This window comes from Tyto alba, unplaced genomic scaffold, assembly GCF_018691265.1.
Source record: "Tyto alba isolate M040663 unplaced genomic scaffold, T.alba_DEE_v4.0 Super-Scaffold_7, whole genome shotgun sequence".
NCBI lineage: Eukaryota > Metazoa > Chordata > Aves > Strigiformes > Tytonidae > Tyto > Tyto alba.
Window position 1 is genome coordinate 14,641,611 of NW_024881328.1, and position 15,058 is coordinate 14,656,668.

The 15,058-nt window shown below is 38.2% G+C and overlaps 1 protein-coding gene across 5 annotated transcripts in view; it reads right to left on the reverse strand.

Moving 5' to 3' along the window:
• EPB41L5 (erythrocyte membrane protein band 4.1 like 5) overlaps positions 1-15,058 on the reverse strand; it is a 60,996-nt gene that overhangs the window by 23,413 nt on the left and 22,525 nt on the right. For all 5 annotated transcript variants that reach the window (XM_042783722.1, XM_032991459.2, XM_032991451.2 and 2 more), the window contains exons 8-16: positions 12,330-12,450; positions 11,847-11,934; positions 11,129-11,217; positions 9,846-9,915; positions 8,966-9,135; positions 7,705-7,811; positions 6,995-7,022; positions 4,652-4,694; positions 3,402-3,517 (exon numbers count right to left, since the gene is read on the reverse strand). In XM_042783722.1, the coding sequence (XP_042639656.1) occupies positions 3,402-3,517; positions 4,652-4,694; positions 6,995-7,022; positions 7,705-7,811; positions 8,966-9,135; positions 9,846-9,915; positions 11,129-11,217; positions 11,847-11,934; positions 12,330-12,450 (832 nt within the window). The remainder of the gene's footprint in view (positions 1-3,401; positions 3,518-4,651; positions 4,695-6,994; positions 7,023-7,704; positions 7,812-8,965; positions 9,136-9,845; positions 9,916-11,128; positions 11,218-11,846; positions 11,935-12,329; positions 12,451-15,058) is intronic.

Sequence of the window (15,058 nt, forward strand, 5' to 3'; positions counted from 1 at the left end):
GTGAAGGCATAATTCTTTGTAAATTTTAAATTTTTAATTCCTAAAATCAAAACCACAGAAGTGCCGTGCACAGTTGTGGCTAGTCTATAGCCCAGTTGGAATCAAGTCCTCCAAAAGCTACAAAGAGTATCAGGGGAGAACATGCATCACTTTAAACAATGTTTTGGAAAAGACTGTTACGCAGGAGCCCGTAGTTAGAAAACTGTAAGGCTTTAGGCACAAGCATCTCCAAAGCAGCAGGGATAAGCAATTGACTTAAACAGTAGAATTTTAAAAGGCTTTAGAAAATGGACTAACTGTTGTCCATGTTGTACTAGGATCCTTCACTGGTATGTTTTAGGAGAGACTGATGCAAGGTATGGTCAGGTATTAAAAAAGTGCTTGGAAAAAAGCACTCTCAAACTACTCAAGCAAGGAAATTCCTAAAACAAATGTATTCCTTCAGTTTAATGTAAAATTCTCTATTTAATGACCCAAATCTAAACAAAGTGGAAACATTGTTGCTGTTCATCTAGAAGGGTCATGGACAGCCCCCAGATCAAATTCCACCTTCTCACAGTCCAGAAAGCCTGGTTTGACACTCCCACCCCTGTCAGAACAGCCAAGCAGCCCGCACAAGAGTTGGAAGATCACACGTGTTATGGCAGGGAAGTAGAAAAGCATGCAGGATTCACAGCAGCAGTAAATGATTAATGTGAAAGGATAGTCCTCCTTTAGAAAAGAGAGAGTATTTATATAAAGGTCACCCATGGGTAAATTCAGAGGGGTTTTTTTTTTGTGAAACACGCTGAGGTAGTGACCTGTGAATACTGAAGGCTCCAATCCTCAACAGTTTGTTACTTTAAGTGGTTAAGTGAAAGCTACATCCACTAACAAACAAGCAAAAAAAAAAAATACTCTATTTAATTCCACAATAAGGAAAGAGTCATTAAAACTTTGTCTCATGTCCTACTGTAGCACAGAAACAGCTTCTTGAGGAAAGACTAAAGTTAGAAGGACACTGATTATGTTTTAGGCTTCCCAGCTTTGCAGATAATATTCCAGACTGTTTTCAGACCACGCAGACCAGTACAGTTTTCTTGTACTGACAATTTTACAGGAATAGAGCAAAGAAAAAAAAAATAAAAACACTAAAATCCTTCCTATCTGGCAAAGCACTTCCTACAATCTGGCACAATTGTTGTTGGCAGCTGCAGCATTAGCATTTCAAATTAAAGGAAACATTGACATTAGGAAGGGATCTAAGCTGCAAGGTAGCCAATACAGACATCTGCCAAGCAGAGTACAGGAACTCATGAGGTCGGGACCTTACTTCTAAACCCCTTCAACCTAACCGTCTACAAAATCCCCAGTCCAAAATATTTCGGTGTTCTCGACAGTCCTTGGCAAACTCTCTCTAAAAGAAGACTATTTTTCTGACAGAAAGCAAAGATAATTCATGCAGAAACAGGCCAATTAAAGACAGTAGCAGCTGAAAAGAGATCTTGTTAGCAGCATCGAGACATCAAGACTTGAAGGTGCCATAGCCAAGTCACAGCCCCCGCAATAAACATGTATGTTCTGGCAACTACATTAACCTCACCCCACTTCCCATCTAGGAAACCAGAATGTAGCTCAACTGCTGACTCAGCTCCAAAGTGTTGTCTTCTTCCTACAGCTGGACTTGCCCTTTATTACAGGCAGTACTGCTTCCAGTGAACACATTAAAAACCTCTTTGTCAGAAGACAACTGCCTTCAATAATAACGATATGTCTCTAAGAAACATAACACATAAACACTATAAGCATTACATGCTCAATTAAAACGCATCAATCACCAAGAAGCTTGTTTTCTTTATGGCATACTGTTTTGGGTTACATGCAGGTGTATTTTATATTCACTCCCACTCTTCCATAGAAAGGCTACCTACTGCGGCAGCTGGCATGTAAGCTTAGATTCCTTGACAACGTTAAGACAGACAGGCTCAAGTTCTTAATCCTAAAACAGGCATACCAAGACCAAAACTGAAACAGATTGGCTACAGAGTCCCCTCTGCTTCTGAACAAAAGCAGCAGGATTTCAATAAGCAACAGAAGCCTTGCAAATACTAGCAAGAACACTAGCACAAGTCAGAACCCAAGAAGAGCTGTTTTGAGCAAGAGTCAAACATTTCCACCAAATGAAATACCGCTTTTTAGCACACATCTTGCAATTAGACCAAAAGAATAAAAATAAAACCATATTGAGAATGTTGAAGAATAAAGAAACCACCACCTTTCACCCACCACCATGGAAGGAATCGAGCGATCACCAGGATCTCACCATAGACAAGCACAGATTTCAGATACTAGACAAATTGAGGGCAAAAGAAAGAAAAACAGCATTGATCATATGTTCTGATTGAAACTTCAGTAAAATGCAACACATAAAGCAGAATTACCATCCCCCTTATAATCCCAAATCCATAGTATTAAAAGTCTTTAATCAGTAAAATTTACAAAATTAAAATACATTTGTCATTGCAGTTAGAAATAGGTATCATCTACTCTTAAGAGATACTGAAGCAAAGTAGGTTTGTATGTCTGACAATGGGAGAAGGACCTTTTCTCTTGAGGGCTGAAAGTGCTCAGAATAAGAACTTTTGTTTGTGTCGCTCCATTCCACCACTGCTGCTCCTGGAGAGTCTCACAGAAACCAGAATTACCCTTCTAGAATAAGTCATGCTGCCTCTGAATGCACAAGCAGCTGAAAAAGTTAACATGATGTGTGCACAAGTATTGGGTTGATATAGGTCAGGTTTGGTTTTGAAATAGCTTTGCAATATAGAATTACTTTAAGTAAAGATAAATGATATGTACATTTATCTTCAAACAAATCATCCTCATTTTGAGATGCATTCCATCCGCAAGACAAATACTCTGATTACATGAAATCAAAGCTCTTATCTTCAGCTTGTATCATTTTCCTCAAGCTCCCATTCTACCCATGATAATGAAAAAAATCAACTTGCCCATTTCAAAATGTTCAAAAGATGATTCACAAGAACACTGATTTACAAGGTTCTGCATTTTGTTAAGGATCAAGGTAAGACCTTGGGCCCCATGATACCAAGCAAAGGGTTACAGGAGTATTATGGCAAATGAGGAGGATCTAGCTCTCTCCGAGACTTTGAAGTGCTGTTCCTGATTTAATAATTTCTTCAGCCACTCAAGAAATCTTTTGGTTGGCAGTGGCTAAGCCTGTTGTCCTCACCTCCCCACACTGCATTCACAGCAGCAAATCAGCTGCATCATCACTAACTTGACTGTCAACTTACATTAAAGATACGAAGATGGCAGCTTATTTAAGTGCAGATAAAGAAGCAGCCACTTAAATAATGCATAAGCAAGCAAAATTAATTTCCCAGCAAAGCAGAACATACCACTTCTTGTCTTGCTGGCTGGCTCCTGGGCTCCTTGGGAGGTTTTCTATTTCCACTAAGACTGGGGCAGAAGGAACCGCTGTTAGGACAGGTAGGTTTGGCTTTGCATTCCAGCTCTTTGGACACAGAATATAAACAAGTTATTAAACACACATTAATGAAGTGGTGACACATTACACATAGCAAAACATACCACCACTTCTCCTTAAGCACAAAGCTAAAGCAAAGCTCTTGTCTTCCGTTACTTCCACAGCAGGGGATACTGAGATGCCCAGTCTTTTCAAGTACTGCACACAGTACTGAGATCATAATAAACCCAAGGCTGCTCACATATTCCAGTAAAAAGCTATGGCCTGCTGTGTCCTTTTTAAAATCAGGCACTAAACGCTTCCCTTCTGTAGGTAACTTTGCAATAACGATTGGCACCTTTGGGTTGCAGGCCTTTGGACTACCATTTGAAACATAACTGCTCCTGAAAAAAACAACTCCTTTTGCATAGAAGGCAAAAGGCTGAGCAGAGCAGCAATCTATCTAATCAGCAGAGATTGAGCAGTTTAATGTTAAAACAAACCATAATCTTGCTTCTACCAATATGTGATCCGTTCTGTCGCACTCTGCATCTGAAATGCTCCAGAAAGCGAGAGAGTCCTTCTAAACTCCAAGGCCTGCTCTTTGATACTCAGAAGGAGAGTTACTTTATACTAATGTCCCTTTCCAGTGAAACAAGGTATTCTGTGTGCAAGTGCTGAGGGGACAGGTGTCCGATTTCCTTCTCAAACTCAGAAAACACTGAATTTTTTCTAACAATGTATTCTTTAAGTTGCAGGTATATTCCCCTCTTTCAAAAAATACTGTAACCAGGAATCAACACAGGGGCTGATGAACTGTGCCCTCCCCGCCCCCCCCCCCCCCCCCCCCCTTTTTTTTTTTAATGTTACATACCATATAAAATTAATATGCTTCGGATAATAACAACTGTCACAGAAAGGTACTTGGTATACCTATGAAAATCTGTATCTACAAACAGCATAGTTTTTATAGTACTGGGGCGTGGGGTATCTTCCTCACTCCAGCTAAATTAACCAATTATCTTGCTTGTAAATTAGCAGTTATTTCTTGGCATGCAATTTAGTAGTTAACTGTTTGTAACTTTCAATTGACCATTCATTGGATTTTAAGAATGAATAATGAAATCTTCCAATCTGTTGAAATACATCAAAACTGCCTTTAAAAATAATGAGAGTCCTTACCTGTGATCCATTAGTTTGGTTGATAACAGCGTTGTTTGCAGTACTAAAAGATAAACAGAATTTAAATCAGCATCAGATAAACAAACTATTTTTGCAGGCTGGCAGATCTGCAGGGATTTTCATAAGGAAAAACAAAGTCTTAACAAAGATCTTTCCAAAGTACTTAACTGTTCCCAAAATAAAACTTAAAAACTTATGTTTTAGGTCAGCTGCCTTACTTTAGGTAACTAAGGGTATCACATTATTTTTTTATTTGTTCAAGCTGTAGTTTAGCTGTAATTCATCTGTATTTTCCTCTTCCTTTCCGAAGCCAGTTTGATTTAGAAAGTCTTCCTGATTCAGCAGTAAGGTGAGGCACTTCTAAAGCAAAACCAGTACAGTTTTAATTAAACACCCAGCAAAATGTGACTTGCCTACATGCTGTAGATCCTGTGTTTGTTCCATAACTAGGACTCTTCTGAAGTTTCACATCACAAAGTTTATCATAAAAATTCATGAGTTTCTTCTGCATACAACCTCTAATGGACTGCATTAGTGTTTCAGTCATAAAAGCAGTCATTCAAAATTATGTGCACAGCACCTCACCACAGCATTAATAATAATTTTATATTATTAAATATTTAATATATTTAATAAATAAGACCCATATCCCTGTTCCTGATGATTTCTGAATCTGTAAGGGACATTACACATTTTTGAGACTTAACAGCATTAACATCCTGCACAATAATTATGCATTATAAATCTCACGCAAAGCAAACTTCTTTTTTCAGACTTCCAATCTTTTAAAAAATGGTTCCCATCTCCTATGACCCATTAATCTTTTGATTTACAGTTTGGACAATAGCTATCCAACCGGGCAAGATGACAATTCAAATAGATTTCTGTATCTACTTCAGTGATTCTTTAGAATTATTTTCTTAAATACCACAATGTCAAGACCAAACATGCTGTTCCTTGCCTGTTTCCCAACTTTGCACCTTCTCTAATGACAGAATGCAGAGGTTACCACAGAATAGTTCATGTTTAAGAGAAATACTAAGGAATGCCTTCTGGGTAGCACATTCCCCTGTGTTGAGTTAACACAAAGGAATGGAACAACATACATCTTTCATGATGCATTTCAATTAGCAACACTTGAGTGTGGAGTTTCAGAAATGGCATAGATTGCTCTGGAGACTAACATAACAGTGCCACACCTAGGTGCAGATCAGAAGACTGCTGTCTTATCAGAAGGAGAAACTGCATATGAAGTTTCTCTTCCCACTCTCAGAATGACCTAAGCAGCACGAAACTCGGAGAAGGGCATGACAACATCGTGTGACGAGAGTTGTAATTAATCACAGTCACATTCTGCCTGCAGAGGATCTTTAAGCACTTTAATGACACCCAGTTTTGAAGGGTACTTACCTATTTTATACAAAGAAAAGACAATAGAGAAGGTCACAGAGAGACCTCCACTACGGTGACTGCAGCTGTGTCCCCACAAATCCCAGACTTCTCCCCCTCTTATGCAAGAATCAACCCCGCCGCTACAAACGGGAAACGTATGGCTGTATTAAGCCAGATCTTTTGAAATGTTCGTTTGACACTCCTTATCCAGCTCCTGACAGTCATGATGCTTAACATCTATGAGTATCTACCTTTTAAAAATCATTTGGTTGCCACAGATTACTGCAATGTTCAAAAGTTATTAGGGTAAAGGACAGAAACCAGAACTGAGTGACTTAGTTCCTTCACTACCAGGTAATTCTTTTTAGCCAGGTTTCCTCTCTTTCCTTAAGGAAGGTTATGAAAACTGTATGAATCAGATTCATATGAGTATTTTACACTGCAACAGCAAGTATGAACCTACACATGCAGGAAGAATCTAGGTAAAGAAATACCGAATCAGAAGGCATCCTTCTCAATGTTGATCATGAATAATTTAGTATAAATACATGAAAATAAATAGTTGTATATATAAAAATAAACGCAAGTATAGTACAGAATATAAAATCATCAACACATTTCAAATATTTATTTAAATGTATTTTCCCTGTCTCTGGCCTTCCCTTGATTATGTATTTCAGTCACACAGCCAGTGTAGGCAGATTTCAGAAACCTCTTTGCCTGCTAGTAAGCAAGTCTGGCAAAATCTTCTATGGGACAGCAACACAGGAGCTTTGCTTTGAACGGTAGGTTTTATGTAAAGCAAACAAACACAAAACCCACAGCAAAACCACAGTTAAGAGGTTAACGCTCTTTACATTTACCTAATTTTATAACCTCCTTCTGCAGACATGTGCTCGAGTACAGGTGGCAAAGATCAAAGAGAAATTTAAATATTGGAATGCATCTTACCTTGTTTCTTCAAGTTTAGCAGCATGTGCTGCAAAAATATAAAGTATTATTTAAGATTTAATTTGTAATTAGGTTATCAGTCATAATATTAAATATATTAATAATAAAAATAGTCTAGCACTGCCTAAAAGTAGGCAACTAAAAGAGCAAAAGGTGCATGTATCCCATGTATAATGTGAAAAAATTACATTCTAAATTGGAAGAATAAAATAAAATATTTGAAGAGCAAACCAGTGAGTCTGACTTAAGCAAGTATCTCAAAGCATGCATGGAGGTCACTCTTGACCTATGCAGGAGTGGGAATATGAGATGAGGTATCATAGGCTGTCAGATTGTTAAAACAGAGTGCAACTCCTAAGAACAATGAAAAAATCTCAATGATAAGAATTTCAAACTTGATTAATAAATTTCAAATATTATCATTAATATATCGCTGTTTCCTGGACCAAAGTTTTCCATCTTCATACAGAGATCTATTGTGCAATATTCATGGGTGTTTTACCTGCTAGGCAAGCTGGAATGGCATACTTTGGACACAAGCTTTTTCTGATAAATACATGTGGTCTGCCAAATAAGTCAAAGAAAACCTAGTATTGAAAATTCAAAAGAAAGGCAAACACAGCTACAGAATTGCTACATAGAACCTTTAAAGGATATGATTACTTGATTCTCACAGTGGATTATACTTCTCAGAATGGAAGGTCTTTTACCTTTCATTTGCAGTGTTCGTCTTGAATATCTCTTGCTGGGCCTTCTTTCAAAGGATGCTGATCTCCTGGCTTTGTTGGTCTTGGTGGTTTGATATTCTGTTTTCCCACTTACAGTGCCATGTAAAAGTACAAAACAATAAAACAAATCACTTATTTTTGATGTCAGAATACAGACACTGATCATCAAAACGTCACAATTCTATTTTAAACTCATAGCTTAATGACCTGATCTCAGTTCTATTAAAATAATCCTAAACCTAACACCTCAGAAGGCCTTTCACAAAAAAGCGAAGGAGTTTTACAAACATCCTAACCTTTGTGCCTTTTTCCCCAAAACAAAAGGCTGAAGCAATGATTCCTTAAACACTAAGTTGCTGAAAAAGCACATTTGCCCTTTGCATATTTCTGTGGTCACAGCGCAAGCGGTTTAGGATAGGTTGAACATTCTAGGAGTAAAGCTTAAGGTATGTTGCCAAAGGCCAGAGAAAGATGATAATAGGACTAAAAAATCAGCATCTAGATGTTCTTGTTCCCAGGCAAGTCTTTTTTCTCCCAAGTTTGCCCAGACTGCCCCCAAGGCAGTAGCAGCCTCATGTTCTGCCGACTCCTTGGTACCACTGATCCTTTCTGAAGCAGACTAGATGGTATTGCTCCAGCTGCTGGAAATGGACGCAGAGTACGTGCATGCTGCCTGGGGTCACACCTCACCCCCTTCCTTATGTTCTCACCGACTCTGGTGGGGCAGCTGACAGCATCCTGCAGACTAGTCTGGGACCACAAGACATTTGGAAGTCTGTTACGTGCACTGGCAGTGCCTATTATGGAATGGGCATTATCTTGGGCTTCTGAAGCACTACCATCACCCCAAGTCAGGAAAACAGGAGTCAAAAGACTTGCAGTGTCCCCAGCTGGGGCAATCAATCACCCACCTTCTACAGTTCATTTTAAAAAGGGTGGGCTTTCAAGAGGAAGTGATCTATAAAACACAGTGTGCTACATATGTTATGTAAGCAACATAAACCTTGAGAAACGTTTGGTTTCCTACTGCACAGACCAGAATCGCCTAACAACGAATCAGAAAACGCAGGGGGAAAATCCATATGACTTAATAAAATCAATGATGTGACTCACTCGGCTTGCAGGTTTCACTGTTCTGTATGTCCTAGGTGAATGAATACAAAGTTCTCCCCTGTTTCTACACATAATCCAAGAAAAGCAAGAAACGACAGAAGACATGTGCTGAATGACCGGTGACACAGACCTGTATCGGAACCGGGATCCTAACCGAATGAAGCCTGATCGACTTGAGCTTTTTTGGACAGGACCTCGGAGCCGGAAGAAGGCGTGATGTTCAACTGCGCATTTCCACAAGTGTTTGCAGGCTTTGGGATGATCCAGTCTAAAGACAAAAGTGTGCTCCTGCTCCTTTCCCTTAAAGCACACAAAGCACACTAACGATTTACAAGGGGCTTGAATAAGTCAAAGCTACAATTCAGTGTAAGCCAAATAAAATCTGTCTTCTATGAATACTAAAACATATGTTTTAAAAAAAAATCTTTTAGACAGAAAAAAAAAAAATAATCAACTTTTCCAGAAGCTTTAATGAACAACTGCTCCATTGTCTGAAGTTGGAAAGGGTTAGAGCCTGTATATTTAGCAGGTCAACCCTCTGAATAACTACAAATTAGAGACATCATTATAATAGGAAGGTACTTCTCAATGAGGTTAACATGGACTCACTTCCAAATCTGAGCTCCTCAAATTACCAATGCTTGCATTTTTATCATCTCAGCTCTGAGCAATTTTTTCCCATGGAAACAATTCTGGCACCTGCTTAAGGAATTCATTCCACTAAATGTGGTACATGGCCTTTTTTAAGCTTTCTTGCACAGTTCACGCTGTTTCCAAATTATCTGGTCTACATTAGTTTCACAGGGTATTCCCCTTCTAAAATCAGAGTGAGAAAAAAGTCACCGAGTCTATTTATTTTATATTTAAGTCCCAACAGTCCTCTCCTCCCCACAAGTCCCAATCAAAAATCTTGCAGGGCATCCATGTTAATTTAAAGAAAGAGATCAGGAGTTTGTAAACTAGCACGGTATAATCAAGACTGAGATGTAACTAAACAGATAGTTATCTACCTGTTCATCATCTTCAACAACAACTAGAGTGAGTTTGTTCTTCTTGAAGTCCAGCCTTGTTATCTTTGGCCTGCAAAATGAACACAAAAAGCAGGTCACATCTAACTCTCTTGGTAACTCACTGGGAGGTATGTTTTACATACTGGTCCAAACCTCTCTACCAAATTTTTTTTTCTGTTTCTGTGGGTGTTTTATGTTCATGCAGTAGCGCTTAATTATACTGTGGATACAAACGTATCACTTCAAAATTTCACACTTAATTAGAAATGTTAAAGATAGGAAGTCAGCAGCTTCTAAAGAGATAATTCTATCAGAACTTAAAATAATAATTACTTGAACTGAAATCAAACTCCACCCAGATACTCCTGCTCGCCTACTCTTCCACAAGCCCACAAAACTGAACTCAAAGATACAAAGGCAGGCCAAAATAATTCTGCTTCATTGAAGAAATGTAAGTCACTGTACAACATATCACAGATCAATTCCTATGATGACTCTGTTTTAAAAGATCCCAGCCCAAGAGAACTACCTGAAAAAATGCAACCACTTTCCCCACTCCCTGCCCACCAAAAAAATAACTAGAATTGATGGTGGAGGGACAAGATACATAAAATTTCTACTACAAAGTGATTGTTTTTCTGAGAAGTTTATAAAATTGGACTGGGCTAACCCAAACTAACTACTCATATGATGAAATTTCGCCTCATCTGCCTAACTATTCTTAATATACAGTTTTGAAAGACTGGATAGGAATTACAGAATAAAGCACTTAAAAATCCATAAATGCCTGTGTACCCAAACCCAAATAGGCTAGTGAGAAGGTTCTCCACCTTGTGTTTTATGCAATATAAAGCCCTGCAAGATTTCATCAGAATATTTCTAAGAAACCGTGACGTGTTCTTCAGGTATTTGACAGATGAAGAAGCACATGTTCATAAAAACCGAAGGAAGCTCTTATCCCCTGACTGTATATAGATCTAAGTTTGTAGGGAGGGCAAAGAGTGCTTCGGTTTCTATAAATAAATAAAAACATCCCAAAGTTATTCCATCTTTTACCTGCCTCTAGTATGTTACACATGTACAGCCTATTAACATATCAACCAAGAATGTAAAAAAAAGGAGTATTTTTGGACACCATGAAAACACTCACAGGCTACAGAATATTTCTGCAGGTACCTAGTATTCACAGTGCTCTTATATCCCAAATAAGTACTTTGCTAGTGCAAAAGAAACAAAAGAATAAAAATCTAAAATATATTTTAACATACAATCAGAGAGCTTACCAGAAAAACAAACCAATCTTTGTGTCTCCTTCAAAGACAAGAACTCCTGTAGGTGTTAGGCCCAGGCTGTAATCATTGCCGTCTCTTGCCTAATTGCCACAAAATAAAGCTTATGTTTATTTTGGTGTTTGACCCTTTATCCAAATTACTCCAGTGATTAATGTAGCTTATTTGCCCAGTGTTACAATTAAACACATATCTGCTTATTTTATACAACAAAACTCTCGTGTTTCAATGATCTTATGCAATGGATTTTTCTAGTTTGCAATCCTTCAATAAAGCTGACTAAAGTGGAAAAATAAAGTTTCTTGATTTGTCTGTAATAAGGACCTCCTTGTGCAGTTCTCTGCACTTCCCTCCCCACAGGAGATCTATTTTTACTTGTAGTTCTTCAGCTGGCAGCTGGCTGGAACCCAGCCAATTTTAATTTAATTACTATGATTTTCACATAGCTCTTGGTCTAAATACAAACTGTAGTACATATTGCCACACCAATCACATATTTAACACAGAGCAGATATGCTTGGACTAAAGTTATACCTTCTAGAAATGTATACTATGAAATGGAATGTTGATGCAAAGCCAGATCAGTTGTCACACAGTTTGGATGAGTACAATAGTCCTTTTTTTCCCCCCCTCAGAACAAAACCAGTGTTGAAGTGTGGGACAAAGCTAACATTATAATTTTCAAAGGTCACCACGCTGTGGTTAAACATACCTTGACTATGTGCATGTCTACACCATACATTTCCAACCACTTAGCTTTGTTTAAGTAGTTAGTTTCAGCCTGTGCTGGTGTTTGCCCCCTGAAATAAATTTTTTGCTGTTAGGTAGATGCCTGAAAAAGCACAGAAAGAAAAAGCTGGTATATGAGGAAAGAGGAAAAGAAATTCACAGAAGTTTGTGAAAATCCTGAATGCTGCTGACACTTGTCTGCTTCCAAGAACATCAACATCACTTTTGTAAATTTTAATCTAAAACTGCTGCTGCAAAAATTATTAGATTTCAAGATTCTGTACCTCATCATTTTACTCAGACCTTTCAAAAGCTTCATTTTTCACACTTATATCCTCTTACAAAATATGACAGAATCGTATTAGAATTATGTTTCTGAACAAGACCACAAAAGCAGCATCAGCAGCATCTTTTTAATATATTCTCTTCACAGAAAAATCAGTGCGAACATCTGGTTAGCATTCACCTGCATTCCTTCCACTTCTCAAAAATGGCTAGTTCCATCTCCTCGGTCTGAGTGGGAACAAACCTGAACTCAGACACCAGTTCGGGGACATGTTCAGCAGGATCATAGTCTCCAAGTTCAGCTAGAAAAGAACAGCATTGTCAAGCAAAGTTCCCAATAAACACAGTGGATCTTAACAGGAACTTTCGCATACTTTTCTAGTTCATCTAAACCACTAAATTTCTTTTTGTCTTCCTCCTTCACCTCCAGTCCTCCCAATATTTGAAGTGTCACCTTTTTGACAGGGAAATTATGGACACTGAAAAAATGGTCATGTTGTCTGAACAAAAGCTTTGCCTTCATTTTTACAAAGTACTATTGATATATTCCTTAACAAGCTTCCTGCAAATGGAAGTTATCAACATTCTTGAAACTCACCTTTTTTCTTTCTTGCAGAAAGTTTTCAACATTTTTATCACTGAAGTCTCTACTGAGATGACAGCTGACAGAGTTACAATGGAATTTTGCCTTAAATTATTAAAACAAAATCTCTTGAGATTTGTAAAAAGCAAAACCAGTTCTGACAGTTTTTAATAAAACTGCCTGTCCATTCTAAATATCAATTTCTGGTTTTATGACTATACATCCCCCCTGCCCTGCTAAATTTACTCTGTGTGAGGACACAATCGTGCAGCTGTTATTTGTCGCTCTCCTTTTCATCTAAGAACATAATAAATGCCCTGCTGGGTCAGTCAAATGGCTCATCTAGTCCACGGCCGCATGCTCAACAGGGGCAATAAGAGATGCTATTTAGAGAGCATACTGGAACATACTAGTTAATGGGTGTGACACATCAAAAGCACAACCTCCTTTTTCCACAGATGCTAACAAGTCCAGCTTTTAAAGACCAATGTATACCTAAAATGCTGAAACTCACAGTTAGAAACCTTTATAAAAATGTCCTGATTTTCAGAGTCACTAAGCATTTGTTCCTCCCACTGCCTTCAAGCAGCTTCTTAACGTCCGGCTCGTATCGAAAAAATTAGGAATAATTCTGTAACTTGGATCTTGGGTGTCTGATACAGGCCAATAATTATTCTGTCTGAAAAAAAGAAACTACAGAAGTTTGTGTAGGAAAAAAAGTAATGACATCTTTGGGAAGACCTGGAAAAGTCAAATAAATACACAGAGTATTCCATAGGTAAAGAAACTACATACAATCTAAAAACCTGTTTCTTGGATTTCTGAACACTGCAAGCATAATAGTAGTCTTTTCACCCCCTCATTTTTCTGGTTGGTTGGTTGCCTTTTTTTTTTTTTTTTTTTAATGCTGACTGAGGAAGTCTGTAGTTCTATAATAATTTACTCCCACTAAAACGCCTGCTTCTGTTGAAAGGAATGCTGTCAAAACCAGCTTAGGTTCCAGCTGATTTAAATAAAAGTACACAGCTGTCAGACAGTAAGATTAAAGCCCTGCTACGGGCCTCATTGTGGAGAGGAAAGAAAAGACCAGCACAAAAAGCAATGGATATATGGCCTAATTAGATCACTTTGTTTTTCCAAAAACTTATTCACTGAACCCGTATCTTAAGGCTCTAACAATGCTAATATTTTTAACTATGGAATGTGTTCTAACTGTTTTCCTTCCACATGAAAGAGCATCTTAAAAAGGCAGGTATCTTTACAGTTTAATCCCAACTCTTTATACCTAAACAGGATCAGGGCCATTAGTAGTTCCTGCCTGAAGAACAAAATGTGTTTTGGAAACTATCTGTACGAGAAAGATTCTCAGTGACTTAGTCCTGTTACCTAACTCCTGCAAAGTACGTACAACAGTGCAATAGCTTGTAAGATGAATATTGTGTAGAGGATTGGTGCTGCACAAATGCGTGGCACAGCTCCAAATTCCCTCTTCATCAAAGAGGACTGTACAGCAGTACAGTCTTTACAGGATAGGTTCCAGGGTTTTTTGTAGACTCATAAACTGGATTGAATAAGGCCATATCGCTATATCCTCCAATAAGGACCCAAAAGCTTACTCTGGCAGACATTTCTAAAACTTCAAGCCTCCCTCCTTTCTTTCATGAGTTCTCCTGCTTGAAACCACTGCAAATGTCACATTCATTAAGATCACACCCTCATCCAAACAACAGAAGACAATGGCCATGAAGACCAGTGATGTGCAACCTATACAAGCAACTGAAGGTCAGACCACAGCTCTCAGAGAAGCCATGGATGCTGGAGTCTCAGCTGGAATCAAAAGTTAAAGACAACTCATTAATAAGTCTCAGATTACTCAGGCATAGTGATGTATTGCTGAAAAAATATAGTGTGTCACCTCTTTTGGCTGAAGAAGGACCTGAAATACCAACAAATGAATTTCAACCATAAATGCTCAAGTACAAGCATGAGACATGGGGCACTAGCATGTTTCTGCAAATAAGCTGAAGTCACGAGATGGTGGGTTTTATGTACAGGATTTTTCAACTGAGTGCAGAACCAAAATAATTTTTACCTGATTTGTACAGCAATGAAAACACATGGCAGAAACTACACAGTGAAAAAGAAGTGAACTGTGTTCCTATATCAAAGCAGTTCAGGAAAACTGCAGACCTCGTATCTTGTGTGAAAGTGGACAGGTTTGCACACAGCCACCTGAGAAAACAAGTTTAGGGCAAAGCAGTTTATGTTCAGAACCTCCTTGTTCTGTTTCCTGAGGAATCAAGTAATTTTCTAAATGTGCTCTCAGC